The sequence below is a fragment of the Schistocerca cancellata genome, chromosome 1, assembly GCF_023864275.1.
Source record: "Schistocerca cancellata isolate TAMUIC-IGC-003103 chromosome 1, iqSchCanc2.1, whole genome shotgun sequence".
In the NCBI taxonomy this organism is placed as follows: Eukaryota; Metazoa; Arthropoda; class Insecta; order Orthoptera; family Acrididae; genus Schistocerca; species Schistocerca cancellata.
The window spans coordinates 446,100,907-446,118,097 of record NC_064626.1 but is presented as its reverse complement, the minus strand read 5'-3'; the positions used below and the strand labels follow the sequence as shown (position 1 = coordinate 446,118,097).

The 17,191-nt window shown below is 37.6% G+C and overlaps 1 protein-coding gene across 1 annotated transcript in view; it reads left to right on the top strand.

Annotated features, from left to right (window-relative positions):
* The window catches only part of LOC126176644 (integrator complex subunit 9), a 129,264-nt gene that overhangs the window by 97,936 nt on the left and 14,137 nt on the right, over positions 1 to 17,191 (top strand). Inside the window, exon 12 of the mRNA XM_049923805.1 lies at positions 11,841 to 12,041. Within this exon, the coding sequence (XP_049779762.1) occupies positions 11,841 to 12,041 (201 nt within the window). The remainder of the gene's footprint in view (positions 1 to 11,840; positions 12,042 to 17,191) is intronic.

Sequence of the window (17,191 nt, the reverse complement as noted above, 5' to 3'; positions counted from 1 at the left end):
GTAGTGTTTAGAACTTATAAGTTGTTTGGAAAGTTTATAACAATAAATATCCTGATATAAACTAAACTGAAGCAATCTGTGTTACCAAATGCTAAAGTACATCAGTAGATATTCACTTTTAACGTTTCGTTATACATTTTGAAATCTGTTTGTCTCAGATATAAAGTACAGTATGTAACAATGTCTGTTTTCTGCAATCCAAATACTGAAATAACTAGAACCTGTAATTTAGTTTTGCTCTGAGGCACACAAAATTAATTTTCATCGAAAGAATATTTTATTTATTTATTTATTTATTTATTTTGATCTCCACAAATATATGAAAGATATATTTTTGGATTGTTTTTGCACGTGTTACAGCTCATGCCATAACTTTCTGATTTTGATTTTTAAAAACCCCGTATGTCTCAATCGCTTGTAAATATTATTATCAATATGTAGTGAACCTAATTCTCTGAGAAGAATTTTTAATACTATTTAAATGTGTATGGATGAGGCACTTGGCCTTAAAGAAACACAGTTACCATCTTGTAATTTTGTTTAATATATATTTCGGCATCTTTTCAAATAAGTGATATCATTTTATAGAAACTTGTCAAATAATCTTACAGTATCTTTGTAAGAAGTCAAAACTGACAATGGTAAAAAACTTGAGTGACCTGAGGCTGAAATACTATACTGTGTAAGTATAAAAACCGTAATTAGTAAGATACTCCCTCGGAGACACTTCATAGCATTTTTCCCTTTTAACTTTTCATGTACTTCAAGAGTTGAGCAATTTGGTGTCCCCATGTATATCTGCATGTACAGTGGCTGTTGGCTGCACCTTTTGTGTTATTCCTTGCCAGGTGGTTATCACATTATTGTCTAGTGTTACAGATGTATACATCTTTGTTTAAACTACTCTTCTGCTTGTATCTTGAAATGAGTACATAGTTTTAGAAATCTATATTGGTGGCAGTGTAAGTAGTTGTTTACCCTTGACCATCACTTTACATGTCTAATTATATCTGATATTGCATAGAACCCTAACTGGCCATCTGTTATGTTGGACAAATCTTCTACTTGTGTGTTTATCATAATACTTGTTTGAAAAGAAAGTTTTCTAATTTCAATGCAATAATTTTTTTCTAACACTTTACTTAACTTTGCTCAACATAATCAATGTTTTAGGAAAGCTCGCAGCTGTGTCACTAATGATTTAAAAAATAAAAATCACACCACTTACTTATTTTCGAGCTTAGTGTAGGGCATTTCAACAATTAGTTTTCATTTACAAGTACATTTGTTTACATGAATATTTTTGATGATGTTTGTTTACATGAATATTTTTGATGATGTTTGTGTGTGTAATTTTCTGGCTCTCCTAAATTTTAGATGTCTTTTTGAAGTTATATCGCAATGCTAATGCTAGAAATGGTATCTTTATTTGGGTACTTACAGGTATGTGCCGCCTCCATTGCACAGAATGTCACACACATGCAAATTATCATGTACACTGTTTGTGTTTGTACTCAAAACATGGTACAAATATATTATGACACTACAGTTTCACAAAGAATTTGTACAAAGTCAGAGGTTCTGCAGTATTCTTGGATTTCGTTACATACATAATGTTTTCATTTATAAAATTTATTTTTATCACTGTTAACTACTGGACTAAATGTACATTAACCAAATTTCAGAGGCCAATGACTTCCCCAGCTCAGTAATAGACAATATGTAGAAACATGTAACAAAAAAGAAAGGAATCCATGGCTCTTTAGAAGGATCCAATAATACAAACAAGTGTATGGCCTCATATCTAATGTAGGTAACATTTCTCAGAAGATAGGAAACCTAATTAGGTCATGTAAAGTGAAAGTAGCTTTCACAACAAACTACAAAAGAAATTATCCACACCTTAAGTAATAAAAAAAAAAAAGAGATAAATTCTCAGACGTGGGAATATACAACATTACATGTAAAACTTGCTGCACGGGAAAAAGCAGGCAGAAATTTTCAAATTATATGCACTGAACACATCAGCTGTTAAACATGCAAGGAGTTTACAAAATCAGCAGTAGCAATACTCTTAAAAACCACTGGACACCAATTCAGACACATTGAAGAAGATCTTAAGCCATTCCACCACACCCTAAAATTACATACAATGGAGTTAATGGACGAAATGGAAAATTTTGTACACCACAAAAAGCAAGGAGAAAAATTCTCACTGACAACCTAGATAGTAAACCAGTTAATACATTGGAGCCGATGAACATATTAGACACGTTCACTATCTAACCATGAAATCCGATGGACGTATGTCATACATTCTTCACTTCTGGCTTGTTTGTGATTTAAACGCATGTTTTACCTTTTTTATGTGCAAGACTAATTGTTTGGCTTGTCGTAAGTGCACTATTTATGGCTAGTGCGCATCAGCCTCTCGTGAATGGTACCATTGTTATGTGAACTGTGTATGCACTTGGAATATTGTTGAATGTTGTTTTGTTCTATGTTGACTGTCATGTTGTGCTATTGTGTGAATCCTTCCCGTTTGTAAAAGCATATAAATAGTGAATATGGCTAATGGGCATCACTTGTCAAACTTGGAGATTGAAGAACCCTTGAACAGTGGCTCAGAACTTGACAATCTTTTGGACGATATCAGCGATTTTTCAGAAGATGATGATGACTCATGTGAGCTGGAGAGTGAAACCTGTGCTGCTGATAGAAATGATGGTAGTGAGTATGGAGAATTTCTATTAGTTAGGTTTGTCGTTCAGTCCAACAGCCTGCCCTTAATAATGAATGGTGTCATTTTGATGCACTCTCTGAATTACCTCTGTTTGAAGAAACAAGTGGAATTAAGATTCCTGTCAATACATTATCAACATAACTAGACTGTTTGTTGCAATTTTTTGATCACAGCCTGTTTCTAAAACTGAAATCAGAGGCAAATATGTGTGCTACTGATACTATTTCTGAACTTCGCCATCAGAACAGAAACAAACCAAAAGCTTTATTGAAGAAATGGGGGAGCAATGAGGATAGATGAAGTATATCAACTTTTTGCAATTGTTTCTCATGTATGTGGTGTAAAGTAACCTAAACTTAGGGGTTATTGGTCCGTAGACCCTGTGCTTGCTTCATCATTTGCTTCTCAGATAATGTCACAAGACAGATTTTATGCCATATTCAGGATGCTGCATGTGAACAATGTGCTATGGATACCTCAACAAGAACCATGCTGTGCCCCTCTGTGTAAAATAAGACCTGTTTGGGACTTTCTCATAGAAAGACGCAGAAGTCTTTTATCCATTGCGGAATCTGACTGTGAATGAAGCAATATGTCCTTTTTGTGGAAGAATTGGATTCTGTGTTTATATGAAAGACAAACCAGAGAAATACGGGATAAAACTGTATGTTGTAAGTGATGCTCAAAGAGGTCAGGTTACATGTGCAATGTTGAAGTTGATACTGGAGGAAAAGGAAATGTTGACAATTCTGTCAAATCCCTGCTGCTGAGGTTATGTTCCTCTTACTTGGCAAAAGGACATGTGGTATACATGGACAGATTTTATACAAGTCCTGCAGTCATTGAAGAACTATGGGAAAGAAATACAGTGGGAGTTGGAACTTTGATGATGAACAGGAGAGGTTTGCCTAGAGACCTAATAAATCAAAGACTAAAGAAAGGAGAAAAGACTTTTCATTGCAAAGGACACCTTTTCTGCTTGAAATGGAAAGACAAATGTGATGTACACTTGTCAACACAGTACGCTTGTTATCAAAACAGCATAAGATGACTGCTTTGCCAGTCAGTGTAAAATCCAGGAGTGGATATGTTGAGGTACTAAAACCAGACATAGTAGTAGACTACAACTTGTCTAAAACAGGTGTTGGCAAAGGAGATCAGCTAATGAGTTACTATCCCTTCCAGCTAAAGACTGTAAAATTGTGGAGAAAGATTTTCTTCCATATTTTTATGAGGGCAGTTGTGAATGCCAATATTATTCACAATATCAAAAAGTGTGCATTAGCAGATTTTATCTGTAAATTAGCAAAGTAACTGGTTCAAAAAGGAGTGGAACTAAATAAAGACACACATTCAGCATCTCCAGTTGTGAGTGCGAACAGTCTCGCAGCATGTCATTTTCCTGAGGAACTGCCAACAACAGAAAAGAAAACAAACCCAGCTAGAAGATACGAGGTCTGTTGGGAACAAAGGAAAGCTGCAGGAAAGGGAGTGAGGAAAGAGACCAGATACTACTGTAGGCCATGAAACATAGGTCTTTGTGTTCCTGTGTGGTTTGAAAGTTTTCATACTCAAGTGAACTCTAATTTGTAAAAGCGAGGAAAAAATTTCACAATAAAGCACTTAGTATTTCTTGTGGTCAAGTGATTTTAAATCAATAGCCTACCATTCCTTATGACTTATGAAAATTTTGTCCACTTTGGGGAAAAATAAAAATACTGAAAAACTGTATCTTTAGAGTAATATCTAAAAATCCCTGTATAATTTATTTGTGCTAAACATACACATATACATATTCATAAAGAGGAAGGATGGAAGGTTAAGCTGATATACTGCCTAAAGAGGTAAGGGAATTAGTAAATTCATTAAAAAATTGTAAATTGTAGAAAATTTCCTTAGGATCCGGGTATTAACTGGATTGCTGACCTGTTAGGCTCCGTTGTGTTAACTTTTTCAAATGTTTCTTCTGCATATGATAACTGCAGTAATTTTCATAAATATGTAGGTTATATTCTACCCCCCCCCCCTCCTCCTCCTCTCTCTCTCTCTCTCTCTCTCTCTCTCTCTCTCTCTCTCTAAACAAACAGTGTAAGTGGTGATTTGCATGTGTGTGACATTCTGTGTAATAGAAGAGGCATAATACCTGTAAGTAGACAAACAAAAGTACCATTTCTAACATTAGTATATAAAAACATGCCAAGATTCATTTAGTCTGATTTTTTATTGTAGTGTAACCTCAAAAAAACATCTTCATTGCAGGAGAAGCACCAAATCACACATGCAAATATCACCAAAAATTTTCTTGTGAACAAATGCTCTTGAAAATGGGAGAAAATTCTCGAAATGCATTGTGCAAGCATGAAAAAAATAAGGAACTGGCGTAGTTTTTCATTACCCACTTTAATTAAGATCGTATTTAAACTAATTTGTTGGTAGTTTTAACATTTTCCAGTACTGCCCTTTTTCTGCAGTAAATCAACTATTTTTAATTTTAATTCATATGGGGATATGACTTCTTTTTAAACTTTCATTTAACAGGTGAACTAAAAAAGGAATGAGTAAGTCTTCATTCATCCTTAAAAAAATTGGGGAAATTTCATCTCATCAAATTGAGACATTAATTTGCATTTTATTTGTAATTGTGTCTACCTCATTTGTATTGGTCTCATGCGTAAAAACTGATTCACTAGTTTGATAATCACCAAGACTTGAGATCGTACTTATGCTCCCTGGGTTAATAATTGTTGTTGCTGATGTTACATTTTGATTTTCTACCAAGTCTTCCATTTACGCAGTCCCATACTTAATTTGCTGTGTTCTTTGAGTTAAGTATTTGTTGTTGTATGATTTCTTTGGTGCGTATAGGATGATTCAGTTAAGATGTTTGTCTTAATTTCTAGAACCATTTAAAATATTGTAATTCTGTTTCCACCCTAATGAATTTTGACTTCTGTCTTTTCATAACTGTATTAATTACAGAGAGATTGGTATTGATTTCACATTTTTCGATGAAACCAGAATAATTTCTGCTTCTAGCTTCTTAGTTGCAAAGCAAATGTATGGCAAAGCTTTTCACTTTTCAAAATCCAATCACTGCTTTCTGAAAAATCACGGTATTTAGATCTTAGGCTCATATCTACTTTGATCATGAAACCAAGTGCTGTTTTATGCGGAAGGTCATGTTGTTATACATAACTTTTGTGTCAGACTGATGGGGTACTTGAACTTGACACAACTAAGAGAACCTACTTACAAAAATGGAATAGTGGAAAAAACTTTTAGCTTAAAACTGTTGATAATCACATTTGGCTACATGTGGTTGGGCTGACATACCAGGTTGTGCAAGGCAATGAATTTGGCATTGAAGTGTGATTTACCATTATACTGTGCTGCTCTTCTTTCTGCAGACCATGAAAGAAAGGAGCGAGTCAAAAATTGAATTACTTTGTAAACCAGAGAATTGTATAAAGATCGTCAAATAATAGCTTTGTGTAATTGGTTTAATGTCAAAATACCCACTTATTCTGCAAAATTGCAACAGCAACAAATAGAAAATCACAAAAGAATAACAATATGAAAAGGATAGATTGCTACTCATCACATAGAGGAGGTGCTGAGTAGCAAACAAGCACAACGAAAAGACTGCTAAACACTAAGTTTTGGTAAAAAAAAAAGTCTTCATTCTGAAATAGAAACACACACACACACACACACACACACACACTCTCTCTCTCTCTCTCTCTCTCTCTCTCTCTCTCTCTCTCTCTCGCTCACTTGTGTGTGCATGTGGCTACAGTCGGTGGCTACTGGGGCCAACTACGAACTGTGCCTGTGTCTGATGTGTGCAGAAATCTAGGGTGATTGGAGGGAGTAAGGAGATGGCATGGCATGGGGGGGGGGGGGGGGGGGGGGAAGGATAGCAGTGTGTATAGGTGATGTGCTACTTGTGGTAACATGTGAGGATGTGATGGGGACAGGATTGGCTGCTAGGTGCACAGTCATATGGCTATGCTGGGAGGGGGAGTTGAGGGGGGGGGGGGCAGGAAAGGGAGAGGAGAAACATAGAGAATGGGGAAAAGACTGTAGGTGTATTGGTAGAACATGATGTGCTTAACTTCAGTGGCTGCTTCACAGCCTTTGCACGTTCCCACCAACACCATGTTTTCTGAACTGCGATGGGGGGAATGCTCCCGTAAACCCCTTAAACTCAACCATCAAGTGGTCCTTGTCCTCTCCCTACCTATCTTTCCCTACTCCCACTCCAGCAATGCACATGCCTTCTATTCCACCAACAAGCCTCCTGCTGTACGTCTCCTCCCACTTACCCACTTCCCCTTCCTCTTTCCCCTCCCATAACAGCCTCATGACTCTGCACCCAGCAGCCAGTCCTTTCCCCACTAGGTGTGCGTGTGTGTGTGTGTGTGTGTGTGTTTCTTTCTACTTCAGAAGGAAGATTTTTTTGTCCGAAAACTTAGATGCATAGCAGTCTTTCTATTGTGCCTGCGTGCAACTCAACATTTCCTCTATGTGGTTAGGAGCAATCTATCCTTTTATGTCCTTGTCATTTCATCCTCAAAATCACAAAAAAATGAAGTTATAAACATTGCCTTTAACTTCTGTTTATGTTATCAGGTGTTCAAAATGTCGCCATCTGCTGCAACACACATTTGCAGCCTCTGGTGCTTTTATATGAACTAAAGAGCTTCCTTTAATATTATTGTGCGTACTGCAACAAAGCAATATTTTAAGTCATCATTGGAACTTGTGAATGGATTTCATCTAAGAGTGTGACCAGAGAAAAGAGTCCAGTGGTGTCAGATTAGATGAATATGCAGGCCAACTGATAATGCCCTAACATCAAAGATTTGGACGACCTCTTTCCAAGTAACAAGTGAATAATTAGCTGAGCACCCATCATGCTGGTACCACATACATCAATGTATTTAAAATGGTACTTCCTCTAGGAGAGCTACACTATGTGATCAAAAGTATCCAGACACCTGGCTGAAAGTGACTTAAAAGTTTGTGGTGCCCTCCATTGGTAATGCTGGAATTCTTGGCCCACCCTTAGCTGCGCTGACAGCTCCACTCTCGCAGGCATATGTTCAATCAGGTACCGAAAGGTTTCTTGGGGAATGGCAGCCCCTTCTTCATGGAGTGCTGCACTGAGGAGTGTGAGGTCTGGCACTAAGTCAGCATTCCAAAACATGCCAAAGGTGTTCTATAGGATTCAGGCCAGGACTCAGTGCATGCCACGCCATTATTGTTCAATCATCCAATGTTTACGCTCCTTACACCAAGTGAGGCATAGTTTGGCATTTACTGGTGTGATGTGTGGCTTATGAGCAGGCGCTCGATCATGAAATCCAAGTTTCCTCACCTTCCACATAACTGTCATAGTACTTGCAGTGGATCCTGATGCAGTTTGGAATTCTTGTGTGATGGTGTGGATAGATGTCTGCGAATTACACATTACGACCCTCTTCGGCAGTCTCTGTTAGTCAACAGATGAGGCCGGCCTGTATGCTTTTGTGCTGTACGTGTCCCTTCACATTTCATTTCACTTCACTATCACATTGGAAACTGTGGACTCAGGGATGTTTAGGAGTGTGGAAATCTCACGTATAGGCATATGACACAAGTGACGCCCACACACATGACCACATTCGAAGTCCCTGAGCTCCGCGGAGTGCCCCATTCTGTTCTCTCACAATGTCTAATGACTACTGAGATTGCTGATATGGAGTACCTGGCAGTAGGTGGCAGCACAATGCACCTAATATGAAAAAAAGTATGTTTTGGGGGGTGTCTGGATACTTTTGATCACATAGTGTAGTTGCACTCCAGTAAGAAATGTTTTTATCTTTTATCTGTTTACGTTTCTTCAGTGAAGTAATTACCAGTCACTAGTCTCCAATAATCCCACAACAAATGTTCACATTACACCTCCTCTTATGATCAGCTTGCCTCGGTCAATGATAATTCTCACACCCAAACCTCCAGATATCAGATACTCTGATTGGTACCAAATATTGTGTGTCGATAGAGTATCAACCAAAACACCAATTTAGTTCATGCTGTGCGCTGTCGTCCAGTAGAAGATGCATAAACAGTAATTAAAAGTAACACCAGAACTACGGAGCATAGGCAAACTGTGTCATGAGCTCTGAATGTGAAGATCTCTGGAAGGTGAGTTGGTAGAGTGTCAGATCATCGTGCTAAATGTCAGTAGTTTGAAACCCATTGATGGTGATTTTTATTTACTTTTTATTTATTTATTTATCTATTTAATTTTTTTAACAGATTACGCGTGAAACTGTTGAATGGGAGAACATTTTTCTGCCATGTAAAAGGACATTTCAGAGTTTGTAGCAATGTTCTTTTGGCAGTCTGCTTTCGCTTTGTTAGTTGAAAGTAGCAAACCCGTAGCGTACATTTGTATAGATAGGTGTGGTGTTACTTATACATATGTATGCTATAGGTTTGCTACTTTCAACTTATGAAACGAAAGCAGACTGCCAAAAGAACATCGCTACAAACTCTGAAATGTTCTTTTACACACCAGAAAAATGTTCTTCCCCATAACAAATTCACGTGTAACCTGCTAAAAAAAAAAAAAAAAAAAAAAAAAATCACCTCCAGTGGGTTTCTAACTCATGACCTTTAGTACAACGATTTAATGATCTGCCAGAGAACTTAACATTCAGAACTTATAGATATGGTTTGCCAATACTCCGTAGTTCGTGCTTTTCTTTTAATTACCATTTACACATCTTCTACTGCACGACAGCACACAGCACAAACTAAATCGGTGTTTGGTTGATACTCTATGAAAACACAGCGTTTGGTACCGATCAGTGTGTTGACATCTGGAGGTTTGGGTGACAACGTCTCAATAACATACATTTCTTACATTTAATTTTCCGTGATTGGTAAAGGTAACTCCATTGATAGAGGGAATTCTTTGAAGAAAGAATCTGTTGTGATCCTACATCAGAACTGAACTACAGAATTCCAACCAACATTGTGCTGACATACCAGAGGCACTTGCAGTTTCCTTGGAAACAACATGTAGATTATGAGCTTCATGGTCCAGAACATCTACTCCATCCTCTTCACCCACTGCAGGCCTGCTCCTTACACTCTGCATAGTATTCCAGTGCCCCTCCAATAACAATTTTTTGCACATTCCATAAGTTGTCATTCTTGTTGGACACCATATGTCAGAATACCATTCTACATACAACTGAACTGTTCTCTTCATGTTCCATCTGCATTCTCCATAAGTAGAAAATATAGTTTCTCCCAGTTTGTAAAATACATTTATTTTTTCAGAGCAACCTGCTCTTGACACATGTGTAAGCCACAAACAGAATGTGCCTGTTTGATATCAGTATAGTGGCAGTGCAATACTCTGTGTCCTCCATATCCAGCATGATTTATTTTCTTACTTGGGTATGAAATAGTGAATTTATGCAGAAGAAGCAATCAGTGTCATATTCAAAGTAAATTCTAAATATTTTAATTATCCCAAAACTTGTAATTACTCCAACACTAGTTACCAGATTATGAAGAGTGAAACTTTGTTGAATTTGTCTCTTTTAGAATAATGATACTAGCATCAGAAATTCCTATAGTTCCATTTGGGAAAGCTAAGTTGATACCACTATCTCAGTAAGTAATGTAGCTATGAAAAGAGACTACTTTGTTTAGCAAAGACTTTCTCACATTTCCTATGATCGAAAAGGATTACAATAACTTCAACAGTTCCAGATATAATTGAGGTGAACAGCTTAGCTGAATCACTCTGTTTGCTCAAGGCTTATTTATGGCATGTTCGACAAACTTGATATCTGGAAACTATTTATATTTTTCTCTCGATGTGGACATTTTCTCCTTCAGTTGTTTTACTTTTTTATGGCAGATTGACATGGTCCTGAAAATTTATTCTCACGTAGCATGTGTTCTAATAGTATGCACATGCTGCTGAGGTAATGAATATTTTGTTGCAGCACTTTTTTTGTTTCTTCTTTGGCTCCACATAGGTCTTACCATTTTTGTTACAACTCACTGTTTATCATCCCCATTGTGTCTTTTTACTTTCCCTTATTATTTAGTATGTTATACATTCTATCAAAATTTATTAACAAAGGTGCATCAGGCATAGATATACCTATATTACTATACTCGTGTGTTGAACTTTTGGATGTTGTATGATATTATTTGTACCAGGATATGTGACAATTCTCAGTTTCCTTATCATCATTAGCAGATTCTTCTTTCACATTGTTTTTGTTAGAAATTAAGTTGTCTGTATTTACAAATGCATAAAAATGCTGCAAACTACTGTTAACTTCACGTTAGAGAGAACTTATCGTTGTACTACATTTTTGGGTTTCTTCCCTGACCAGTCGGCTGTGTATTGTGCAAGAAGTGACTGCTTTATTACGTCTGTGTGTACTCAGATTAGTCTAATCTTGATTTTGTCATCTCTACAGGAGCAGTACATATGGGGCTGAAATACTTTTCTACATTCTTCACTTAATGCCGGTTTTTGGAGCTTTGTAAGTTGGCTTTCTTGGGGTAATTGGTGCATATCATCAAGTGTGTCCCAATTCAGGTTTTCAGCGTTTCCATGATGGTCTCCCATAATTGAAACAAATCTGACAGCCCTTCTTCGAATACATGCAGTACTCACTGTTAATGCCATTTATTGTAGGTTCCACTTGCTTCAGCTGTATTGGAAGGTGGGACGCAGAAACTTATCCTGCCTTTCAAGTTAGAAGTTCCAGAGAAAGTTATTAGAGGCTGCATTGTTGTGTGTTGTATTGTCAAATTGGTATGCTTACCAGCAAATGAAGCCTCCTATCAGTTGGCCTGTATGCTATTAATTGATTTTAAATTTAAATTATCCCTGGTAATACGCTAAACTACAGCAAAAAGCCTTTCATTCCGAGTGCCAAATTGGAGGAGGCTAACTTTGATGGAGAATAGAATTTATATACTGCATTTATAATTCTCAGAGAACAGTGTGGAGATGATGTCCAAACTCTTCCATTAAAGTAAATTTACATTTAAGGGTAAAACGTTTTTCCAGGTGCTTGTGGATGAAGTTAAACCACATTCATCAGTGTCCAGCAAGAAGCGGATTAGAGGTGTTGAAGAAATGTTAAACAAAAAACCTACAAACTACACCTGGGGATCTTTAGATATTGATGAATTTGTCCAAAAGATAACACAAGAAGGCATAACAGACGCAAAAGTGGAGCAGGTCTCTAGTGGATACATTATTCATCTGGTAAATATTAGTTTTAAAATTAATTTGAGTACATCTTATAAACCAGGCACACACAAGGATGGTAAGAGAAAAAGAAAGGAAGGAACAAACAAATGAAAACCACTGCAAACATTCTTTACCTGTGCTTTCATTCATTGTTGAGTCCTGTACTGGTCATTTGACCAACATTTGCAATGCATAATTTTTGCAAATGTTCATCTGTATATTTGGGCAATTATTTCGAGGAGTCATACTGCTTATTGGATTGTTTCATTTGAAGTCGTCTAGTAGTCTCAACCTAATTGTCTCAGATGCTGTTCAAGTTTTGTTTGTAGATGATTATACATGTCATAGGTAATTTCATAAATCTATGACTCTCAATATGTAGTATTTAGCATTTGAGAGCCCATAACTTCTCAGAAATTTCCATTAATGTATTTCGGATAATTTTAGCCACATCTGAAAATGTAGCAACAATATTAAGGTTACTTCTAAAGAAAAATGTATTGTTCCTAATTAATGTTGAATGAATTGCATATAAAGTGGTGTTTCTCAGATACAAGACTTCAAAATTGCTAAAACATCAATGGAAAATTTCCTGGAGCCAATTTTGCCACTGGTTATCAGAAAGCTCATCCACTTCTGAAAACTGTATTTTCAAGATCCAACAAAGAAACTAACACAGCACTTTTTATGACGGGTACTTCAAGAAATAATTCCACCTACACTTTTTAGTGTTTCTTATTATGATGAAATTTCTTGATGACTCTTGACTGCCTCCGGTGTGTTGAATGCTACATCAAAACTCTTTAACAGCTGTATGCCTCGCATGATTCAAGATATTGAACTAGTGACCCCACACTCAGGGGTGTAGTTTAATTATTCAAGGAAAGACAAATATGTAGCCTTGTTGTTGAGAACTTTTGTGGAGAACTGGGAACATCATGTCCGTAATTCAGCAGATTTTGTTAGTAGGTTAAACACTTTGAAAGTTAACAGCTCTGACTTATTAGATACCTTTGATATCATCTCCTTGTTATCTAAATTATGTTTGTAAGAAAGCTCATGACTCACTAATTTTGTGACAGGACGACAGACAATGCACTGACTAATAGTCACAGTTGCAATACCTTTTACTTACCACCTATGTCTCATTAAAAACGTGTGATAAAATTTTTTAGCATGATTGAAGAGAGATTGTGCCATGAGTGTTGCTTTCTAATGTATATTATTTCTGTATTCTGTGCAAAAAATTAATTTAGGAATGCAAGTACCAAGATTTCCAGTTCTGAAGAAAGTGGCCACTGTAAAAACTGCTCTACCATGTCACAAATAGAGGTGAAACTTGTCAGAAGTTCTTATAGGTACCTTATGTATATTATATACAAATATTATCAAAATTGAGTATGGTTGAGACGGGTCCCCAAGGTTGCTTAACATAGAATGATTATTTAGTCAAGACATTCCAGCAGTAAAACTCTCTTTTTAAAAAAAGTTACAGTTCTTATATTTAAAATACATGTAAATGCAAAACTTCCTGATATATTAAAGGTGTGTGGTGTACCAGGACTTGCCTTTCATGTGCAGTGTTCTTATGGACTACACATGTCTAAGGAATATTGCACAACGCAATTTTGTCCATTTGTATGCAATATTTCCAGTCCCGGGAATGAATCTTTGATGATTACTCGAGTAATTTGAAATCTGTTTCATTGTTCCACTTACTAATGAGAAATATCTTGCTACCATTCATAATGTTCCTATTGACACCTGTATTCATTGATGCTGTAACTACCTTATGATCACTGATTCCTGACTTAGCATTAACTGAATCCAAAAGTTCATGTCTGTTCCAAAGTCTCTACCCTTACAGATCAGTTCTCTGTAAAACTGCTAAAGATAATTTTCAGATAATTTATTTGGTACCATATTGCATGAATCTGTCCTTACCAACCACTCTAATTGCTGTAGCCTTTAAGGTGAAATCTCTCCCTAGTATTATAACATGATTGGGAAATTTATTTCAAATTTTCCCTTAAATATTCTGTCATAGTGGCTCCTGATGTAGGTGGGATCTATAATAGCTTGTGTGCCGCTTTAACACTTCTGTTCAACCAGATTATTTCACTTTCAGAATCTCTGCTAACCACACTATATTTTGTCATATTATTTACTGCTGTAAACACACCTTCACCATCAGTTTCCAGCCTATACAGGGTGACCCAAAAAGAATGACCCGATTTTAACTTGTAATAATATTGAGACAAATGTCACTAGGTAACTGAAACAGTGCAAGATGTAATCGGCATGGTCTAGAGTTTCAGAAAAAATCTGCTAAATGTCACTACGAGCGCTGACCTGGAGCCTGCAACCAGTCTCGCACAATATGGTGTCCGCGCAACAGAAGGCATAATATGTTATTGAATTCAGTCGAACTCAATCAGTGATCGCAGTTCAGCGGGCATTTCATATTTGATTTCATGCTAAACCATCATCACCAAAGAACTTTCAACGGTGGTATAAACAGTTTGAAGAAACAGAGTGCCTCTGTAAAGGCAAACATCCTGGCCTGCCACGCGTTCCTGAACAAATAGTAGAATAAATTTGAGGAAGAAACCGTAACAGGACAATCATATCTTGCAATGCTACAGAACTGGTTATTCCCACAACTTGACTCTGACAATTTCATCTATCAGAAAGATGGAGCACCACCACACTGGCACAACAACGTGCGCAGTTTCCTCAATGTCAACGTGCCTCAACGTTGGATAGGGTGTACAGGACCGCGAGACCAGGCTTTACACTGTTGGCCTCCTAGGTCCCCTGACTTAACACCATGTGATTTCTTCCTGTGGAAATATGTCAAACAATATTTTTACATTCCTCCCTCGTGACACTGATGAACTAAAAACCAGAATATCAGCTGCTGTAGCTTCAGCGACAAAAGACACCTTACGCTCAGTTTGGGATGAATTCAGCTATCAGTTAGATGTCATCTGTGCAGCCAACAGAGGACATATTGAACATTTATGATGGATTTTTTTAAACTCGTGTCTCTTCTCAGTAATTTAGTATGCAATTTGTTGGTGTTAAGCCCTTCTTCCTAATAAATAATTATATTTAAAATCATTTTTTTACACCTCGTATTATGCAATATGTATTCCAACTAAAATTTAAAATTTTATTCCTCTCAGCTTTTGATTTCAGCCACCTTACTATCTCTAGTACTTCTTTTCCCTAGTATTTGTTACATCTTGTATGAGGCCCACTTTTTAAGGTTTTTGGCATATTTTGTAGCCAGATGCCTCTCCCGACACCAGTGTCAAGATAACCTAAGGGAGGGAAGTTGTGTGCACCATTTGTCTTGTGGATCGTGTAAAGTTTGTTCTGTATGTTATCATATATCAGTTGTTTGTGTCCAAGGTGAAATTTGGGGACCAGCTCAGCATTTGCCTTAATGAGCATCAGTAAACGCCTAAAAACCACACTCAGGCTGGCCAGCCCATAGTCGTTAATCCATTGCGTGAATTCAGCACCTCTCTGTCACACAAGCTAGAGCACTGCACATTATCCTACACAAACAGGCTTCTGTCCCTGTCACTGTGTTGGTATTATCATCAGTTATAAGCGAGACTAGTTATTAGATCTTTCAACCGATGGTTCTGCAGTGAAGTAATACTATATCACCATTTTCTTTCTGCGACTAGGTGATGAATGCTACACTCTGAAATTAATGAGCTGTGTATTCTCCCCTTTCTGAAATCAGTTATTGGGCGTGTGGAAGGGTTTCTCAATTCTTAAAAAGTGCCACTCGTACCCTGCTACCCTACTAGCCAATTTCTGATGTTCTTCGTTCCTGACCTATTAAAACTACAACTCTCCACCCAATAGTGGAGGATCAGAAATCTGCTTGCAGGCTTGTCACAGAATTGTCTCTGTTTTAAGCCATCTATTCGGTCTGTGAATGATACTACGAAAAACTAGCTCAGTTTCCACCCCGGTGCAAGACTAACTACATTCAACAGTTCAGTTGTCTGCTATTAGGAACTGAGGATGACCTCTTAATCCAGGTGGTTACATTAACCATGATTTGCAGCCGGCTGCAACCAAGTGTGTTGAACAGTCACTGGGAGAGGAGATCAACATCTTGGACGAAAGTCCCCATTCCCCTCTCAGCAAACATGCCCGTCAGCCATTAGTTTTCCTTCTTGACCTGCTATCTACTTTGCTGAGGGGCATCATTACCTACCTAAGAATGCTAATGACTGACAGAAGCAAATTTCTGTGCTTGTCTGTATCTTTCAATTAGATTAGCCCCAATCCCAGTGGACAGTGATGCAATATTTGCAAAACCTCAAAGTGTAAGGAAACCATTTTGTAGCCAGTACCCACTTTTGCGTTCCTTCCAGATAACTGTGCCTTCTGCTGCTTGCTGGTCACTCCAGGTGGATAAATCAGTCAGGTCAATATTATCAGAAGGTTCTTTGTCATAGGGGATCCGAGATGATGCTACAAGCACAACAGGTACCAAAGCTTTCATTTCAGGCGCTTTAACATCGCCACAGCCCAGGGCAACAGCCAGAAATCTGCCAACTATTTCTGGAAAAGTGACCTGTTCACCTTGCATTTGTACAATAAGTGAAGTCTGTATCCATCTTTATCTGTGATCAAAAATATGGAAACGATAGATTGCTGCTCACCAAATAGAGAAGGTGTTGAGTCATAGAAAGGCACAGTGAAAAAGAATGCTTATTTTAAGCCTTGATGCTAAGTCCTTTATGAGAGTTAGACAACTCACACACATTCACCCACACATGGTCACTGCTAATCTGGGGGACTAAGGCCCGATTGTTTTTGCTGGGGTTAATAATGGGGGTGAGAAGGGATAGCAGGGTAGAGGTGGGGAAAGATGTTACTGCTGCCTGTTGGAACATGCAGGGATGAATGGGTACAGGATATAGATGATAACTGCAGCATAAGGCAGTTGTGCGGAAGGGTGGGGGAAGTGTAGAGAATGAGGAAGGACTATGCAGAGGCATTGGCAAGATAGAAAGCATGTGTACTAGTGTAGTGGGAGCAGCAAAGTGATAGGCAGGTGGAGAACAGGGAGCGGCAAAGGTTACGGGGACAAAAGAATATGTTGCAGGGAGAGTTCTCACCTGCACAGTTCA